The sequence below is a fragment of the Eumetopias jubatus genome, unplaced genomic scaffold, assembly GCF_037043125.1.
Source record: "Eumetopias jubatus isolate StellerSeaLion01/CBP00866 unplaced genomic scaffold, mEumJub1_p1.0 scaffold_4, whole genome shotgun sequence".
Lineage (NCBI taxonomy): Eukaryota > Metazoa > Chordata > Mammalia > Carnivora > Otariidae > Eumetopias > Eumetopias jubatus.
The window spans coordinates 52,246,312-52,262,678 of NW_028274810.1; the positions used below are offsets into that span (position 1 = coordinate 52,246,312).

Consider the following 16,367-nt stretch of genomic DNA (forward strand, 5'->3'; position numbering starts at 1 on the left):
TATTCGTGTGTTTCCTGTATTTGGATTTGTCTTTACTAAAGCCTGACCAGTGGTATTGGGTCCCTAGAATTAGCCTCATGGCCAACTTCCAAGCTAAAAGCTCCCAAGGCTCCCTTTTTTTAGGGTCATCTGATCTGAGAAAATTCTGGGGTGGGGCATAGGATATTATCTTACGCCAGGTGGTTTTTCTTGTCTCTGTTTTACCAATAAAAAAACAAGACTCAGAGGAAGTAGGTGACTTGCTAAGAAGTAAATATTCATGTTTCTCCTGTTGAACCATTCTGCCATTGATTAACTGCCCTTTTCCTTTGAGAGTGAGGAAATGGGGGTGCCAGCTGAGTCAGCTTGAGCTCTTTCAAGGAGGCAAGTGCTTGGTTGAATGTGGAGTCAGAGAGGAATACGCTTTGCAAATTAGGGACAGTGGTGCCAGAGCTTCTATCTAGCTTCCAGGTTGGCCTCAGTTGGTGTGAACTCTGGCTGTGAATGTTTCCTGCCGCTGCCTGGTTTTGCCCGGATAAGGTGGAAAGGCACCGTGAGAGTTAATTTTAGTGGTTCTGTTCCTCCTCCTACCAAGCCACATGGAGGGAACTTTGACCTTAGAAATAATTTTAGTTGTAGAATTTCTCATCATGAAAGGCCTCTGGATGTGTCTAGAGCTATTAGGCTAGAACCCTAGTAGGGTTTGAACTGCTTCTTGGGGGTCAGGTTCCTTGAAGATCTGTCATCTTCTCAAGGTTTGAGAAAATCACGTGTAATTACAGCACATTACCTTAGACCCCCACCCCGACCCCGGGCTAAACTTGCTGACTGGTCAGAAGCAGTAGAGCAAGTTGAAGCTGCTGCCCCGTCTGGGTTCTGATTCCTAGATGCCCCTTTCGACTTCCACCAACATGTCAAGATAAGAGAAAGCAGCATGGGGAAGTTAGAGACTGAATAGACTGGCCAACCATTTTTGGAGTTTTTCAGTTACGTGCAGGGTAACTAGTGAACTAGACCTTTACCTGGTGCTCTGACATCACCCAGAATGTCTGGATTTTGCCCCAGGGTTGATATTTTACAAGGCAAAAACTCCATGACCTACTAACTACCTCCTGGGAGAAAGAGAGGCAGCTTTATAGTTAAATCCTTAATTTGCCTTTTGAGACAGATGAGCTGTGATGAGAATTTTGAAAACCAAATTCTGTCTAGTGGCTCCTCTTCTCGAGTTAATGACAGCCAAGTCCTCTTTGGCCATTCTGCTTTTTAGTTCGTGCCAGAGTGATTCAGATAACCCTGGTTGACCAGACTGCACATTGCCAACGTGTCAGGTGATTGCTTCATATGGCTGTTATTGGCTTTATAAGTCAGTCAGCTTGCATGTTGGTTTAAAAAAATACGCATCTGCAAGTTTTCTTACAGTCCGTCGTATCAAGAATCCATGGAAAGTTCGGGTCAGTAACGCCGAAACAGGTTCTTCACGGAAAGACTAGTAGAGTTTCATATTTGACTGGTTTGGAATAGTGCTTAGGATTTTGGACCTGCTTTTGTTATTGTGGTCTTATCAGTGAACAGAGATTTATTGAGCATCGTTTTTATGCCAGAGCCTTATGCCAAGCTCTGGGGAAACCACCATGAATAGGACAGTTCTTGCTCTCAAGGAATGTGTAATTCTTTAGCCAGACCCATAATAAGAGAAAGGAAGTAAAAGAAGTCAGTGACTTGTAAGTAAGAGCTGTTGGCAGTTACCAGGGATTAGGGGTGCCCCGCCCACCCATAGAGCTGAAGCATTTTTTTAATCTGAAAGGACTTTTACAACTCCTGCTACTCTTCCAGCTCTGAGAGAGGTGCCAGGCTGTTAGAATTGTGTGGCTAGCCTGGGTTCCCCCTCCCTCTATTTCACGTATTCTTTCTTCCCCATAACTGTGTCATCCAGGAGTCACCCCTTCTCGGTTTCAGTTACCCGTGGTCAACCGGGGTCTGGAAGCAGATGCTCCTCCTTCTGACATATCCTCAGAAGGTCGGTAGTAGCTTCACGCTACCTCACGATGCCTGCGTCATTCACCTCGCTTCATCTCATCATGTAGACGTTTTATCACCTCACATCGTCACAGGGGTGAGTGCAGTCCAATAAGATACTTTGAGAGACACCACATTCATGTAACTTTTATTACAGTATATTATAATTTTTCTATTTTGTTGTTGGTTGTTAATCCCTTACTGTGCCTAATTTATAAATTAAATGTTACCATATGTGTGTATAGGACAAAAGAACGCATAGGATTCAGTACTGTCTGTGGCTTCAGGCATCCACTAGGGATCTTGGAACACATTCCCTGTGGATGAGGGGGGACTTCTTTATCGGCTCCTCCTTAGGAATGAGGCTGTAATTGATTTTTCCTTCCTCGAGGGAAAAACTATAATATTCACAGTAAATGAGATAATAGATGTAAAACTACTCAGCACGGTGCCTCGTACATATTAGGCACCCGGCAAGTGTTGTTACTGTCATACTTTCATGGTGAGACTATAGGCAAACTAGATACTTCATCTCTGCTCCTTAAATGCTAGGGGCCTGGGCAGTGGGTATGTTTCTTGAAAAACGTGACCCTGTACTTTGTTGCCTCTGGAATGTTTAAATAACAGTTGTCTTTTCAAAAAAAAAAAAAGCCTACTGGATATAATTGTGGCCATTATGTGATGCAGGTCATTCCACCTGTTTTTAGAAGACAGAACAAAGATACTTACATTTTGGTGGTGAATTTCAGAAAAAAAGTGATTTTCTGTCTTCACCTCAGAATGGTGATGCTGGTTACACTTTCCCAGTTTGTCTCCTTAAGGGTTAGCTCCTCTACAAGCTCCACAGGCCAGACATTCCTTCTTCCCTTTTCCGAGTGAAATGCATTGGCTCCGTGATTTCTGAGTCCATGCTTCTCTGGTGCCGTCGCTGTGTTCTGAGCTTGTCCGCTAGGTTTTATATGAGGGCGCCACTTCATGATGGTAAGAAAGGATACCCGGGTTTTTTTAAGCTTTCTTTTTTGCATTTTTAAAAAGAAATCTACTGGTTAGATTTATTGTTTCACAAAAATGTTTTTAGAGATTATTTTGTTCATAGATAGTTCTTTTTCATGCTGATGATCAACTAATTTTTGTCTACAATTGTTGGCCTATCACAGTATTTTTTCAGTACAGATCCTATTTACGAAATGACCATTTTAGTGTTTTTAAAAGGTACTAAGGATTGAGATATGTAAATCAGGTGACATAAATATGAAAATTATGTGCCTAAATATTTTTGTAAAGGTGTCAAATAAATACTTTTTCCTGAACACATGTATTAAAATTCCTTTCTAAGTGCATACAAAGAGCTGTAAGTCTGCCCACATTTAAGAGGATGGCATCCAGTTAGTTGATTGAAACCCTGTTATAAACAGTTTGCCACCATGATACTGCGATTTATAATAGAAATTTATATTTGGTCTTTGTTCCTGTTCCTGGCACATAGCTCCTAAAGTTCTTGTACGTTATAACAAAAGATATTCCTATAGCTCATATCTGTTTTTGTTCCAGGTTGTTGAAATAATTCCATAGCCATAAGGATGAAATGGGAGTCTTTTGTTATTCATAATGAGCCTCTTTCAACCAACTGCACCTGTTTCTTAATGAGGTGACCTTTGGAGAGCCCCAAAGGATGGGTAGGAGCTGGTTGGTGGGGGGGACCAACTGTGGTGATTTGTGTCGGGAACTTTCAGCCTCCTCCCCTACCCTTCTTGGGGAAGGGGAGAGGAACTGGAGGTTAAGTCAGGCACTGATGGCCAGTGATTTAATCAATCATGTCAACATAATGAAGGCTCCATAAAAATCCCTGAACTACAAGGTTCGGACAGCCTCTAGGCTGTTGAACGTGTGGAGGTGCTGGGAGGGTGGTGCTCCCAGAGAGGGCAGGAAGGCTCCATGCCCCCTTGCCACATATCTTGCCCAATGCATCTCTTCCATCTGGCTGTTCCTGAGATACATCCTTATATAAGAAACTGGTAGTTTAAGAAATAAACTGTTTTTCTGAGTTCTGTGAACTACTCTAACAAAGTATTCAAACCTGAGCAGGTCCTGGGAACCTCTGGTTAATAGCTGGTTGGCCAGACGCACAGGTTAACCACCAGGATTTGTGATTTGCTTTGGAAGGGGGTGGGGGAGGTAACAGTCATGTGGGACTGAGCCTGTGAGTCTTGTGGGAACTCTGGGACCGGATGCTAACTCCAGGTAGACAATGTCAGGACTGGGTTGTAGCTGACACAGCCAGTGTTGCGGATTTGCTTGGTACATAGTATTGAGAGAAGACACAGGAGGAATTTTTCCTTTATAGCCATACAAGTATTTTGTATGAAGAGCACATACGGTTAGATACCCAGTGTCTCTGGCATACTTGTGCTAAATTCAAAGGAAAATATTTCATCTGTTTAATCAGTTGTCTAAGCCTCTGAGTAGCTTGACCAGGAAATAACTCTAAAATAAAACAATGCTCATCAAGAGAGGCATTTTGGTACAGGCAAGCTCAACAGAATTAGGAGTACATTAAGGCTTTAAAACTGTGGCAAAATATAAGCATAAAGTTTACTATTTTAACCATTTTTAAGTGTACAGTTTAGTAGTAGTAAATATATTCACATTGTTGTACAGCCAGTCTCTAGAACTTTTTCATCTTGCAACTGAAATTCATACCCATTAAACAGCTCCCCATTTCCCCCTTCCTTCCAGCCCCTGGGCAACATTCTACCTTCTATGAATTTGACTACTCTAGATAACCTCATACAAGTGAAATCATACAGTATTTGTCTTTTTGCTACTGGCTTCTTTCACGTAACATAATGTCCTTGAGGTCCATCCATATTGTAGCATGTTGTTAAAATTTTTTTTCCTTTTTAAGGCTGAATAATATTCCATTGTATGTATATAGCACATTTTATCCATTCATCTGTTGATGGACACACTGGGCTGCTTCCACCCTTGGCATTGTAAATAATACTGCAAAAATTGGGTGTCTTAATCAGTTTCTGTAACAAATTACTATAGAATGGGTGGCTTAAACAACAAAAGTTTATTCTCGCCGTTCTAGAGGCTGGCAAGTTCAAGATCAAGGTGCTGGCAGATCTGGCGTCTGGTAAGAGCCTGCTTCCTGGTTTGTGGGATATCCATCTTCTCTTATCCTCACCTGATGGAGAGCAGAGAGGAAGTTTTGTCTTGCCTCTTCTTGTAAGGACACTAATTCTATGAGGGCTCCACCCTTATGACCTAATTACCTCCAACTACCATCACACTGGGGATTAGGGTTTTAACATACAAATTGTGGGGGCGGGGGCACAAAATCTATAGTGGTGTGTGCAAAGATGCTTTCAATTCTTTTGAAATTACTGGGTCATCTGGTCATTCTGTTTTTATTTTTTTGAGGAACTGCCATACTATTTTCTATTGTGGTTGCACCATTTTACTTTCCAGTCAGTGTGTACAAGGGTCCCAATTATCCACATCCTTGGTAAGACTTACTTTTACTGAAAGTAGCCAGCCTAGTGGGTGTGAGGTTGTCATATGGTGGTTTTGATTTGTATTTTCCTAATGATTAGTGGTGCCAAGCATCTTTTCATACGCATATTGGCCATTTATATACTTTCTTTGGAGAAATGTCTGTTCAGGTCCATTTTTTTGTTGGATTTTTTGTTCATGTGTCATTCTTTGTATGTTCTGAGTTTCAGCCTCTTATAAAATACATTATCTGCAAATATTTTTTCTACTCTATAGGTTGCCTTTTCATTCTTATTGTGTCCTGTGATGCAGTTTTAAATTTTGATGTAGTGCAATTTATGTTTTTGTGTTTGTTGATTATGCTTTTGGTGTTACATCCAAGAGGTAATGGTCAAATCCATTCTCATGAAGTTTTTTCCCCTATGCTTTCTTCTAAGAGTTTTGTAATTTTATGTCTTACGTTTAAGTCTTATATCCATTTTTAGTTTTTGCATATGGTATAAGGGTCTAACTCCATTCTTTTGCATGTAATTTTACTGACACCGTTTGTTGAAGAGACTGCCCTTAAGGCATGTTTTAATCAAGTTTTAAAAATCCTCTTAGAATTTGACTTTCTAATTTGTGAGATAAATGCTCTTTGATTCAGTCTTTTGCTAGTTTCTTTTCTCACCTTGGCTTCCATGCACAGGGCTGTCATAACTGGGGACCACTTCACAAGAGGCACTGCTGAGAGGAGCAAAGCACAGAGCTGGTGCCTTCGTATGTCCATAGCAGGTGAGCAGTTACTGGCTATGCCCTGGACTTCCCTACAGCTCTCATCACATCAATTGTTCACCCATCCATCAAGCTAGACCGAGCTCACTGGGGCTGGCAGCCAGCCTGTAGCAGAGACCTGGCAAAACCATATTTAACAGGTGGAGCGGAGTAAGGTAAATTGTCCAGTGTGGTTATGAAACCCACATTCAAATCCCAATCAGCCAGGCTCAAAAGACCTTTGCTCTTAACCACCATAGTAGGTTCTTGTTACACCGTGTCTGTTTGTAATAACCTTAGTGGTACCAAGCTCATCATCACAATATGCCTGTTGAATGCCATTCTTCATTCTGAGTTTGTACACCATGGATTGAGCTGGTAGCTGGTTAAATCTGCAAAGGCAAAGCAGATGGGCCTTTCCAGCCGTACTGATGGGGCCCTCTTGTGGCAGTAGCAGCCGTTGGAGGATGATGGAGATGATGGGAAGCAGTTTGCATGAAACGCAATTATTTACTGAGGGTCTACTGTGTTCTTTCATGGAGTTAGGCCTTCACCATATCTTTGAATATTCCGACACTTTACTATTGCACAAATAGCGGTTTAGACAAAGCTAAGGAATTTGTCCAACTTCCTTCAGCTGATAAAATGTGGACTTTAATTCCAAAATCTTTTCTTCCCAAAGAATTCTAGATAACATCCCTAGATTAGAATGCCAAAGGAGAATCTCATCAGGAATGCCGCATCATGTGTGCTTATCCTTCAGGCAGTTTTTTCCAGTGAATAGTTTTGAGGACAATATCTACAAGTGATGACAGAATCATGAAACTATCTGAGATGTAAGAATGTCGAAGAGGAATATCATCCCGAGAATGGTAGGAATAAGTTCCTTGGAGAAAAGACATTTGAGCTGATTCCTGGAACAACTAGTATTCGACTGAGATACTGGAGGGGACAGCCCTCTAGCATTCCAGGGCCACTGTATCTGCTTCTGTCTGGGGTGCATCCCCCTTTAATGTCTTTACAGCAGATGCCCTCCTCTGTGGGCCTTCCCCGGCCAGCCTATCTGAAATTGCACCCCACCATTGTCCCTATTCCTCTCCTGTGCTTTATCTCTATAGCACTTGTCTCTTTTGATGAAATTTAAGCTTTATGAAGGCACAGATGTTGGTCTGTTCTGTTCACTGCAGTATGCCTGGCACCTAGAAACAACAGTGCCGGCCACACTGTGGGTACACCGTAAATATTTCCTGAATGAAAACATCTAGACAAAGAGTAACCCATTAATGGCTATATTTTTTAAGCATAGCAAGGCAGAAATATGGCCTCATCTTCATTTTGGAAAGATCATGCCAGCTGCAATATTGGGACTGTAGGGCAGGAGTTGACAAATTCACATCTTACAGGGAGGGGCCGGGCAGGTAGAAAGTGTGAATCTGAATGAATGTAATCAATACATACAGTAGTTAGTGGTAGGGCTTGTGGTACTTACCTGCTTAAAGGCATTGAAATTAGGCCAAAAAAAAGTTGCCAGGCAGATTTGGCCTGCTGGCTGTTGGTGTGCCTAAATTGAGGAACCGCTGTACATCAGATTTGCACTCTAACAGGATCACTGAGCATGCTGTGCAGATTATGGTCAGGTGGGGGGCAAAGAAAGGACTGTACAGATGAATACATCAGCTACAGAAGATTGCTGTACAGTCCTGGGAAGAAATGGTGGCGTCCTAAAGTGTAGCTGTGAAAGCAGAGAACAAACATTGAGTTATTTTAGGAGGTAGAATTAAACAGGTGATAATGAAATCGGTTTCTAATTTTTATTTATAATTAAGGCTGTGGTGAATTTCCCTTTTGCCTAAGTCTGTTATACTCAAGGAGACCATCTGAACTCCAGGAGACCAAAGATGAACAATTTAAAGGTATTTAACTTAGGTTTCCAGTGTTTTCCAGAAATGTAGTTGAAGTATAGCAAACAATACTTGCTATGCCACAGTAAAAAAAAATTACTGAGCATTTGCTACCTGCTAGATAGGCAATTTTTTCTTAGCACCTTACATATTGATACGTTTTAATCCCTTAAACAGTGCTTTAAAGTTAAGTTTTATTATCCTTCTTTTAAAGGTGAGGAAACAGGCACAGAAACGCTCCATTGTTGAACAGTGGTGATTGTGAAAAAGTTATTTGCTTTACAGAATGTAAATTTGCCTTCCCTGTATGGCCTACCTTTTGCTCTGAGTCTGTAGAGCCTTCTAGAACAAGCAGTACAGTGTAGTATTTGAGTATGGAAGAAATGTCCAATTATTTATTCTTTTAAATTAAGTCAGGTAAGTCCCCATCTTACCACCCAGCAGGAAATTCAATCCTGATCCTTCTCTAAGGTTAAACCAGATTCAAGGGACTTGTAATGGTGCCTAGAAAATAGAAGAGAGATCTTCTTCAGTACTTGATGGTCACTGCTTAAGTCCTCAGTTGACGATCTCCATGGTATCCTTTGAAGGCAGGTGGCACTGCAGATTCCAAACTTTGACATGGTGATGGTTCCTACTACTGGAAGGTTTCAATGCCTGGAGTCCGGCATGTCTTACACCCCTTGCAACCATTCCTTAAGGAGGTTGCTAGGCAAAGAACCGCATTCCAACTATTCTTCAGAGCCTACCAACCAGCTTTATTCCAATGGGAGTTTCTCCTTTCCAGAATTCAGACTTGAGGGAAAAAAGGGTAGAACATGTTTTTGCAAATAACATCTGCTTTCTGCCCTGCAACACCCATCTTCCCCCCCCCGCCGCCCCGAACATAAAGATCTACATTGGGAAACTAGGTGAACAAATGCAGATCTTTGGGAAGTGTTGAGTCTTTCAACTTCCCAAGACAGCTCAATTTCCCCATTTGTAAACACCTGTAATGTTGTGAGAATTGGTTTATAATGAGTGTTTAGCACAGTGCATGTAACAGTAATTAATCAATGGTATATAATAATACTTGGATTAGGCTTGTTTCAGCTGCCAAATGAACCTTTCTCTGTGACCAACACATGCTCCTTTGGAGGGAATGCCTCTTTCCCAACTGTCAAGCCAACTGAGTCTGAAAAGAGCTGCTGCCTTATCAGAGCTGCTTGCCTAGCTACAATGATGGGTTGGCTAAAGGGTGGCTAGTAATTCACTTCCATGGCCATGGGGACTGATTGTTCAAGGGCCAAGCCCAAGACTCTGGCCATGAATACAGAATTATAAACTATTAAGTACCATGGAGGGAAAAGACAGAGGACTCAGACCTTGTTTAAGCAGCTAAGTCTGAGGTTGTTGGACAAATCATGTTTCCATTTTGGGTCTTAGGTTTTTTCCCCTTCCATAAAATGACTGTATGGGAGGCTCTAGAAGGGTCACATCTGGACTTTGGCAGGCTCCTCTCACCAGTTGCTGCATTTACAGGGTACTTGTTGGCGCTTTAGAAGGCCCAGGGTGTGCAGGGTTCTGCTGGAGCTGCGTATGTTATCAAAACACACCTGCCAGTTTGTTTGGCTTCCTATTTACATGTCTCCTTGCCAGTTACATAGCAAAATAGAGGAAATTGGACTCAACTGCCAAGTGAGCGCTAGCAAAATTTGAAGCTTGAGATTCTGAAATTGAAGGTTTTTTTTTTTCTTGAGTTTATTGCCTAACTCATTTGGCAGCAATATCTGACCTGAAACGTGTGTGAATATGAGTACATTTTATGGTGGACAAAAGTATTTTTAATCCTAGGTTCTAGACGTGGCTACGGATGTTCTTTAAAACAGTACTTCCCTAAAATCTAAAAAATTCTGGCCACAAGAATTTTGGATAAGGGATTATAGACCTGTACTACTACTGGATCTTTACCTAGTGCTCTCTAGAGAGATTTACTTATGTGTGATTTTTTTTATTCTTACATGTGATTTTTACATCCCAATACAGCCCTGTGATACTGGCCCAGTAAGTTTCATCCTTTACAGATGGGCAGTTCAGGTGTTTATACTATGTTTTTTAAGTGCAAATGCCTGTCTACTAAACACTGGCGGATAAATGCGGACCCTGACATAGTAGAGAGGCCACAATGGCAAAGCAGCTCATGAAGCTCATAATTCACGCTGTCTGGAATGAGTCATCCAAATGAATTTCCGCCAACCACAACTCTATGTGCGGAGGGGACTAATGGAATATCCAGACTCAGAATGCTGGCGCTACTGTTAGCTCCTAGCCACAACAGATCTCTCATGTCCACTCAGCTAAAGCACCACTGCTGACAGAGGAGGAGTCACATATGAAAAAGTCTCTTTTTGGAGCAAGCTCTTTCACTAAATCTTGATTTTTCTTTTTGGCGGGAATTTACAGTGGCTCAGATTAGCCTGATGCCACTCTGTGCTTGAGCTTTTACAGTTCTGGGAGAAACCACTTCAGCGTCCAGATCTCTGTTCTCTCCAAAAAATTTAAGTGTAGGGGCGCCTGGGTGGTTCAGTCAGTTAAGTGTCCAACTCTTGATTTCAGATCAGGTCATGACCTCAGGTTGTGAGATCAAGCCCCGCACTGGGTGTGGATTCTCTCTCCTCCCTTCCCTCTGGCCTCCCCTCCACCCCCACCGAAAAAAGTGTATTGTCCTTAAATTAATCCAAAGTTCATCTTCAGAGAGAAAAGAGCAAAACTATGTATTTTAGATACCCCTGAGCTCTACAAGCAAGTTCTAGCTGGTGTGCAGAAAGACACATTTAGCCCATACTGTAGTCAACCATTCATGTTAATGATGATAACAGCAGAAAGTGAATGTTTTATAACCAAGCCAAATTTGCATTAGGCCTCCAAACTTTAGGGAATCAGGAGACTCCCTACCCTTACAATAGCACTCACTGGACGTGAGAAAAGGGATGAGTCCTGAATAATCCATAGCTGTTATGTTATAATCAGTCCTGTAGTAAAAGTTAAAAATAAATGGTCTTAGGAGAATTGTACATATATTTCATGTTGCTTAATTTCTAACCAAAATATTAAGCTCAAGGAAAATCTTATTTAGCTAGAATTCTATGACACAAAGCCTAGTAAATGGTTTCCTTCACATCGTGCCTACGGTTTCTTTCCTTTTGCATTCTCTGTGCTAGGCATACACTTCTACCCATAGCCCTTACCTGCTAATGCCTTCTCTTTGATGAAGAGAATGTGCTACAGGTTTCTGAAGCCACAAGCCAAGCACAGGCCTAAGTATTTGCTGGATAATAGGATATATGCAGACTTGTCACTGCTGACATTTCAATGTGAAGAAGGCTTTACCATCAATTTGCACAGAGAATGGAGTTCAGCTCCAGTTTATGTGGCAGTTCTTCAGTGTCCTTCAGAGAATAGGTAGCCTTTAAGATGGTGTTCAAATTTCTTAGAGCAAGCAAAGTGACATTTTAAGCATATCATACATCCTAAATAAGTCATACAAACAGGTATAAAAACAAGCGAAGATAAAAAAAAATCATGGTCAGAAAAGGAAAAACTCATGTACTTACAGATGTCAAAAGATGTCAGCTCTACACTAAGGGCATATAATAAATGAGCTTATGGAAAACTGGTATTAGAAAATGAGGCTACTCCCTCAGCCCATGACTTGGGGGGGATGACCGTGCTAAGATTTTGCAAAGGATAAACTTGATTTTTATTAAAGAGTTGATTTTATGATTTAAAAAATTAATCAGTGGAATTATATCATACAGAAAGGTCATTTTTAGAATAATAGGCTTAAAATTTAGAAATTCTTGTTCTTCCCCGTATTATATGATTTTCCACTGTCAATTTTCATAAATATGAATTATGTATGGGAAACTTTTTCTGTTTTGGCACTTAGTAGTGATACAGAGCCAATCAGTTACACACCTCTAGGGTCATCACCATTCACCTTCCCCATGGAAATTCACCAACCCTCACTTATAAAATGACCAGTCTTAGAGAAATGGGTGAATAGAGGTCCAAAGACCAAAGGATCTCCCAGGAGGAAAAAAGACAAAAATACATCACCCAAGATGAGGTCAAGGGACCAAAAGCCACTCAAACACTAGTTCATGTGATATATTTAGGAGAAGGAGGAACAGATTATACGTATTTGCATTGTGAACAGTATGTATTAAACTTAAAATCTGTTAAAACCTAGTGAATCAGTCTGATGAAAATCATTCACACAGTATTACGTAGACAAGTATGTTTAAAAAAATATTTTAATAAGCATATTCAGAATGGCAGACAGGGAATGGGAAAAGGAATTATTTTACAGTGCAAAAATTACTAGGCATAAATTTAAAAACATCTAATTCATAATTTTAAATGCCTATTTAAATATTCAAATACATTTTAAAGCTCAACACACTTGTGTTGAACTGAGTTGCAGATTCTGAACTCTATTTGAAAACACATTATAAAACAATATCATTTCAGATGAAAATAATAGTGCTTTGCTGAGGGTGGGTATGGGGTGGGGGAAACTAAGTATTAACAAAGGCTTCTTTTCCCAATGCAGTTTGTTAAGAGTTCAAGAGTTATGAAATGTACTAAATCTTAAAGCAAATTAAATTCATGATATTACTAAAAATTTTAAAGTAGTGCAATGACTTATCAAGTTATAGTGGCTGCGTTATGAAGAACAAAGTGTGTTAAATATTTGTTCATGAAAAGCTGAGCATTATGTATTATAATAGTGGAATGTCTTTCATTAGGCATACTTTAAAAAGATAAGATTAAGAAAAGTAAAATTTCCTAACATGTATACATGTGCCATATGTGCAGACATGCCTGAGAATGTACTAAAAATGTTCCTGTAGTATTAGTTTCCAAGAACTTCACAAACCTGCAAACAAAATGCATCTTTAAAAAAAGGTGAAAATAGCATCTCTAATATTGCAACAACTTAAAAAGTACAGCATCACTCATTTGAAACACTTCTCTAGATCATCTTTGACAGAGAAACACTTCTCTAGATCATCTTTGACAGAGAGCTAGGATACTTTGGATTCATGTAATAAAAACTGATTTAGAAAATGGATTGTGACCATCTGCTAAAGCTGCCATTCTGGATAAATTAATGTTGTAGGTAAAACAAAACAAGCAACAAAAAATTCACACTTCTCAACACTTCCACCCAAAACTTTGATTTACTCAGGTATGTATGTAACAGTGAATGTGCATTAAATGAAGTCAAGTGTTGTAAAGTGGCTTTTTAACACTGTTTGGGGAAAAAGAGTTGTTCACATTGGTGGAAGGAAGCAGACTGAACATACGTTAATAGTAATACTTCATGGGGTAACCTAAACCATAACTTCTCAGTGCAAATCTTTACTCAATTGCATAAAACAGTTGAGCCATTAAAAACAAGACCACAGAAGATTTATTTTAAAAAGGCATTAGCTCTTGAACTGATGGCTGAAAATGAATCAGAAGCATTTGGGGTATGCCTGTGTGAAAAAACAAGAATAGTTAATAATCTTTTATAAAAGTTTGGATATAGGTTGGTCTATCAGCTGTATAAAACTACATTTTTAACAAGAATTTTGCACTAAAAATAAAATGGCACTCTTGCAAGGCTATGCAAATGGATGGTCCTATTTGTAATCACACAGAGCAATGGTTATACATCTTATCATTTTGGAACATCACTTTTTCCTCATAAAACCAATATTGTTATCTGCCAACTCCTTGTGTGCGCCAACATCTAAATATTGCTTGACCTTTTCCCGTTTAGTTAATGCAAAAATGGGAAATTTTATAATGCATATAAAAATAACTGAACAGGATTCTGGTCAGCATGATATATTGAATGAAGCACTTAAACCAACATCAAACTTTTGTCTTGCTTCAAAAATAATTTTGAAAATTATAGCAAACGCAAAACAAACTATGCAATCTAGGTATCATGCTTAATTTCAAAATTCTCAAACTATTTGTCCTTAAGTAGAAATTTGAAAAAAATTTTCACAATCCTTTATGAATGCTTTTACCACCTGTATAAGAAACATGACTTAGTTACTACACAAACACTTAAAAATTCATTAGAAAAACCTTAGCAAAATAAAATGAAAGCTGACAGACTCAGAATATCAATTCCTCTCATAAAAGTTTACCAACTGTACAAGTTAAGAAAATTATACAAGCTTTTGTATTAAGAAAGGACAGCTCAGTCAAGACATATGTACTGTAAAAATCTTTCAAAGGCTACAAAGAATCTGGAAAAATACAGAATGTATTTCTTAAGCCCAGATAAGAATATGGAAAGACATCATTGATGTCAACAATTTTACATATACAAACCTGACTTGGTTTATTTTTAAACTTCTATATATAAAAAAATCATGCTAGCATAACTTTCAGGATTCATAAGGGTTTCCTTAATAATAACACTCAATTTGTATGGAGAGAAAAATGTCTCTTGTGAAAGATAAAGACATCTCAAGAAACTCAGAAAAACTGGTGTTAAACAGAAATTTGAATGTGGTTTTTTCTTCTCTACCAAAAACTAAGCAAAAAGTACCTGTAGTGAGCTTTTAAGATTAATACATCAAATGAGAAGGTACAGATAGTTCTGTAGTTCATTCAAATTTACTAAACTATTTGTTTTATCCTTAACAGGGTCTTTACACTTTTAAAGTAAAAAGTCTACAAAGGGCAGAATTATGAAATCTTACTTACTAAAGTTAGGACTCAATTCAAATTTTCAAAATTTTAACCAACTGCTTCAAGGAAATCAACTTTTTAAGGTAACCCATCAACCCTGAAAATTTTAGTCACACCAGATTTTACTCCAAAGAAAGTAAAACAAGTCTAAAATTTAGTCATCTGTGTTTTCAAGTTCTTCAAATTTCCCATGTGACATTGCTTCTTGGAAAAATTCAGAAGAACCGGGACTTTCTTTTCCATTGCTGTTTACCCTTCGCCTTTTGGCAGGTCTCTCACTTTTTTCATCAAAATCATTTTCATTTCTTGCAGTCATATGGGCAAGTTTTGGGTCAGTGGTAAGGTTATCTGTTTCATAACCATTAGTATCCATGTCTGCATGAAGTGGTCTCTTATTTCCACCTGTTGGTCCATTAACGTGTAACCCTTCAACTTTGATTTCTTCTTTGTTCAGCATTTCACCTGGTCCATTAGATGACACCCCTACATTGGAAGAAACATAAGTGAAACTGCTAGTATTAAAAAGCTAACTTTGTAAACTATTCTAAAACAGCTATTGTAAAACAGCTTTTCATCAAGAATGAGAGGTGTCAAATCTATGTGTACATATGGTCTGGTCTGAACTCTAGCTCTATTTACTGAGTAACTGTGTCACCCTGGGCAAAAGTTACTTACATTCTTTGTACCTCAGTTTCATCACATATACAATAAGGGTAATAAGAGACTTACCTTACAGGCTTGCTATGAAAATTAAGTAAGTTAATGAATATAAAGAATTAAGAGAACAGATTCTGGCATATATTAGGAGCATGTTGGTGTTATGTAACAACAAATGAGCACTGGGTCCAGTAGTCTAAATAAGCTAAATTAAAGCAAAGATACACACAGATTAGCAAAATGGTAATAACTTTCTAAAACTATATAAAAAAAATTGACATTTGTTAGAAACTTGAGTTTTTCTACTGCCATATAAAATGACATGACTTTTATTCTTAATGTAAGTAAACCCATGGGTATTGTGCTTGCACTGTCCAAACATACATTTGAAAGTCATAAAAGCAAACACCAATTCCTCCATAACAGGTGAGAAAAGAATTATTTACTACAAGTTACAGTAAAAAAGGCACGTTAGAGTTGACTGCAAAATGAACTAGACATTTTGGATACTTAATGTAAATATAGAATGTGCCACTGGAGATAAATTTTAATTATTAAATAATTAAGGATAAAGGATGAGCCTCAAATATTACATTTTGGTCAAAGAAAATATTGTTTCCCCAACTCAAAAGTGCACTCAAATCATAAATGCATATGGGGATTATGCACCACGATGCAGAAGAAATGATACTGTTATAGTAAGCCCAAAGAGCTATGTGACCACCGTGAGTAGGTAAAAAATAAGATTTCAAGACACTAAGCCCCTTACGAAAGAAATAAAATTGCACTGGAGAATTCCTTTCCTTGAAAAACCTGGGAATC

At 38.9% G+C, this 16,367-nt stretch overlaps 1 protein-coding gene across 5 annotated transcripts in view; it reads right to left on the reverse strand.

Moving 5' to 3' along the window:
* Positions 1 to 13,582: 13,582 nt before the first annotated feature.
* Positions 13,583 to 16,367, reverse strand: part of MIER1 (MIER1 transcriptional regulator) — a 61,375-nt gene continuing 58,590 nt past the window's right edge. For all 5 annotated transcript variants that reach the window (XM_028102372.2, XM_028102373.2, XM_028102377.2 and 2 more), the window contains one exon: positions 13,583 to 15,371. In XM_028102372.2, coding sequence (XP_027958173.2) covers positions 15,043 to 15,371 — 329 coding nt within the window. In that variant the 3' untranslated portion in view covers positions 13,583 to 15,042. The remainder of the gene's footprint in view (positions 15,372 to 16,367) is intronic.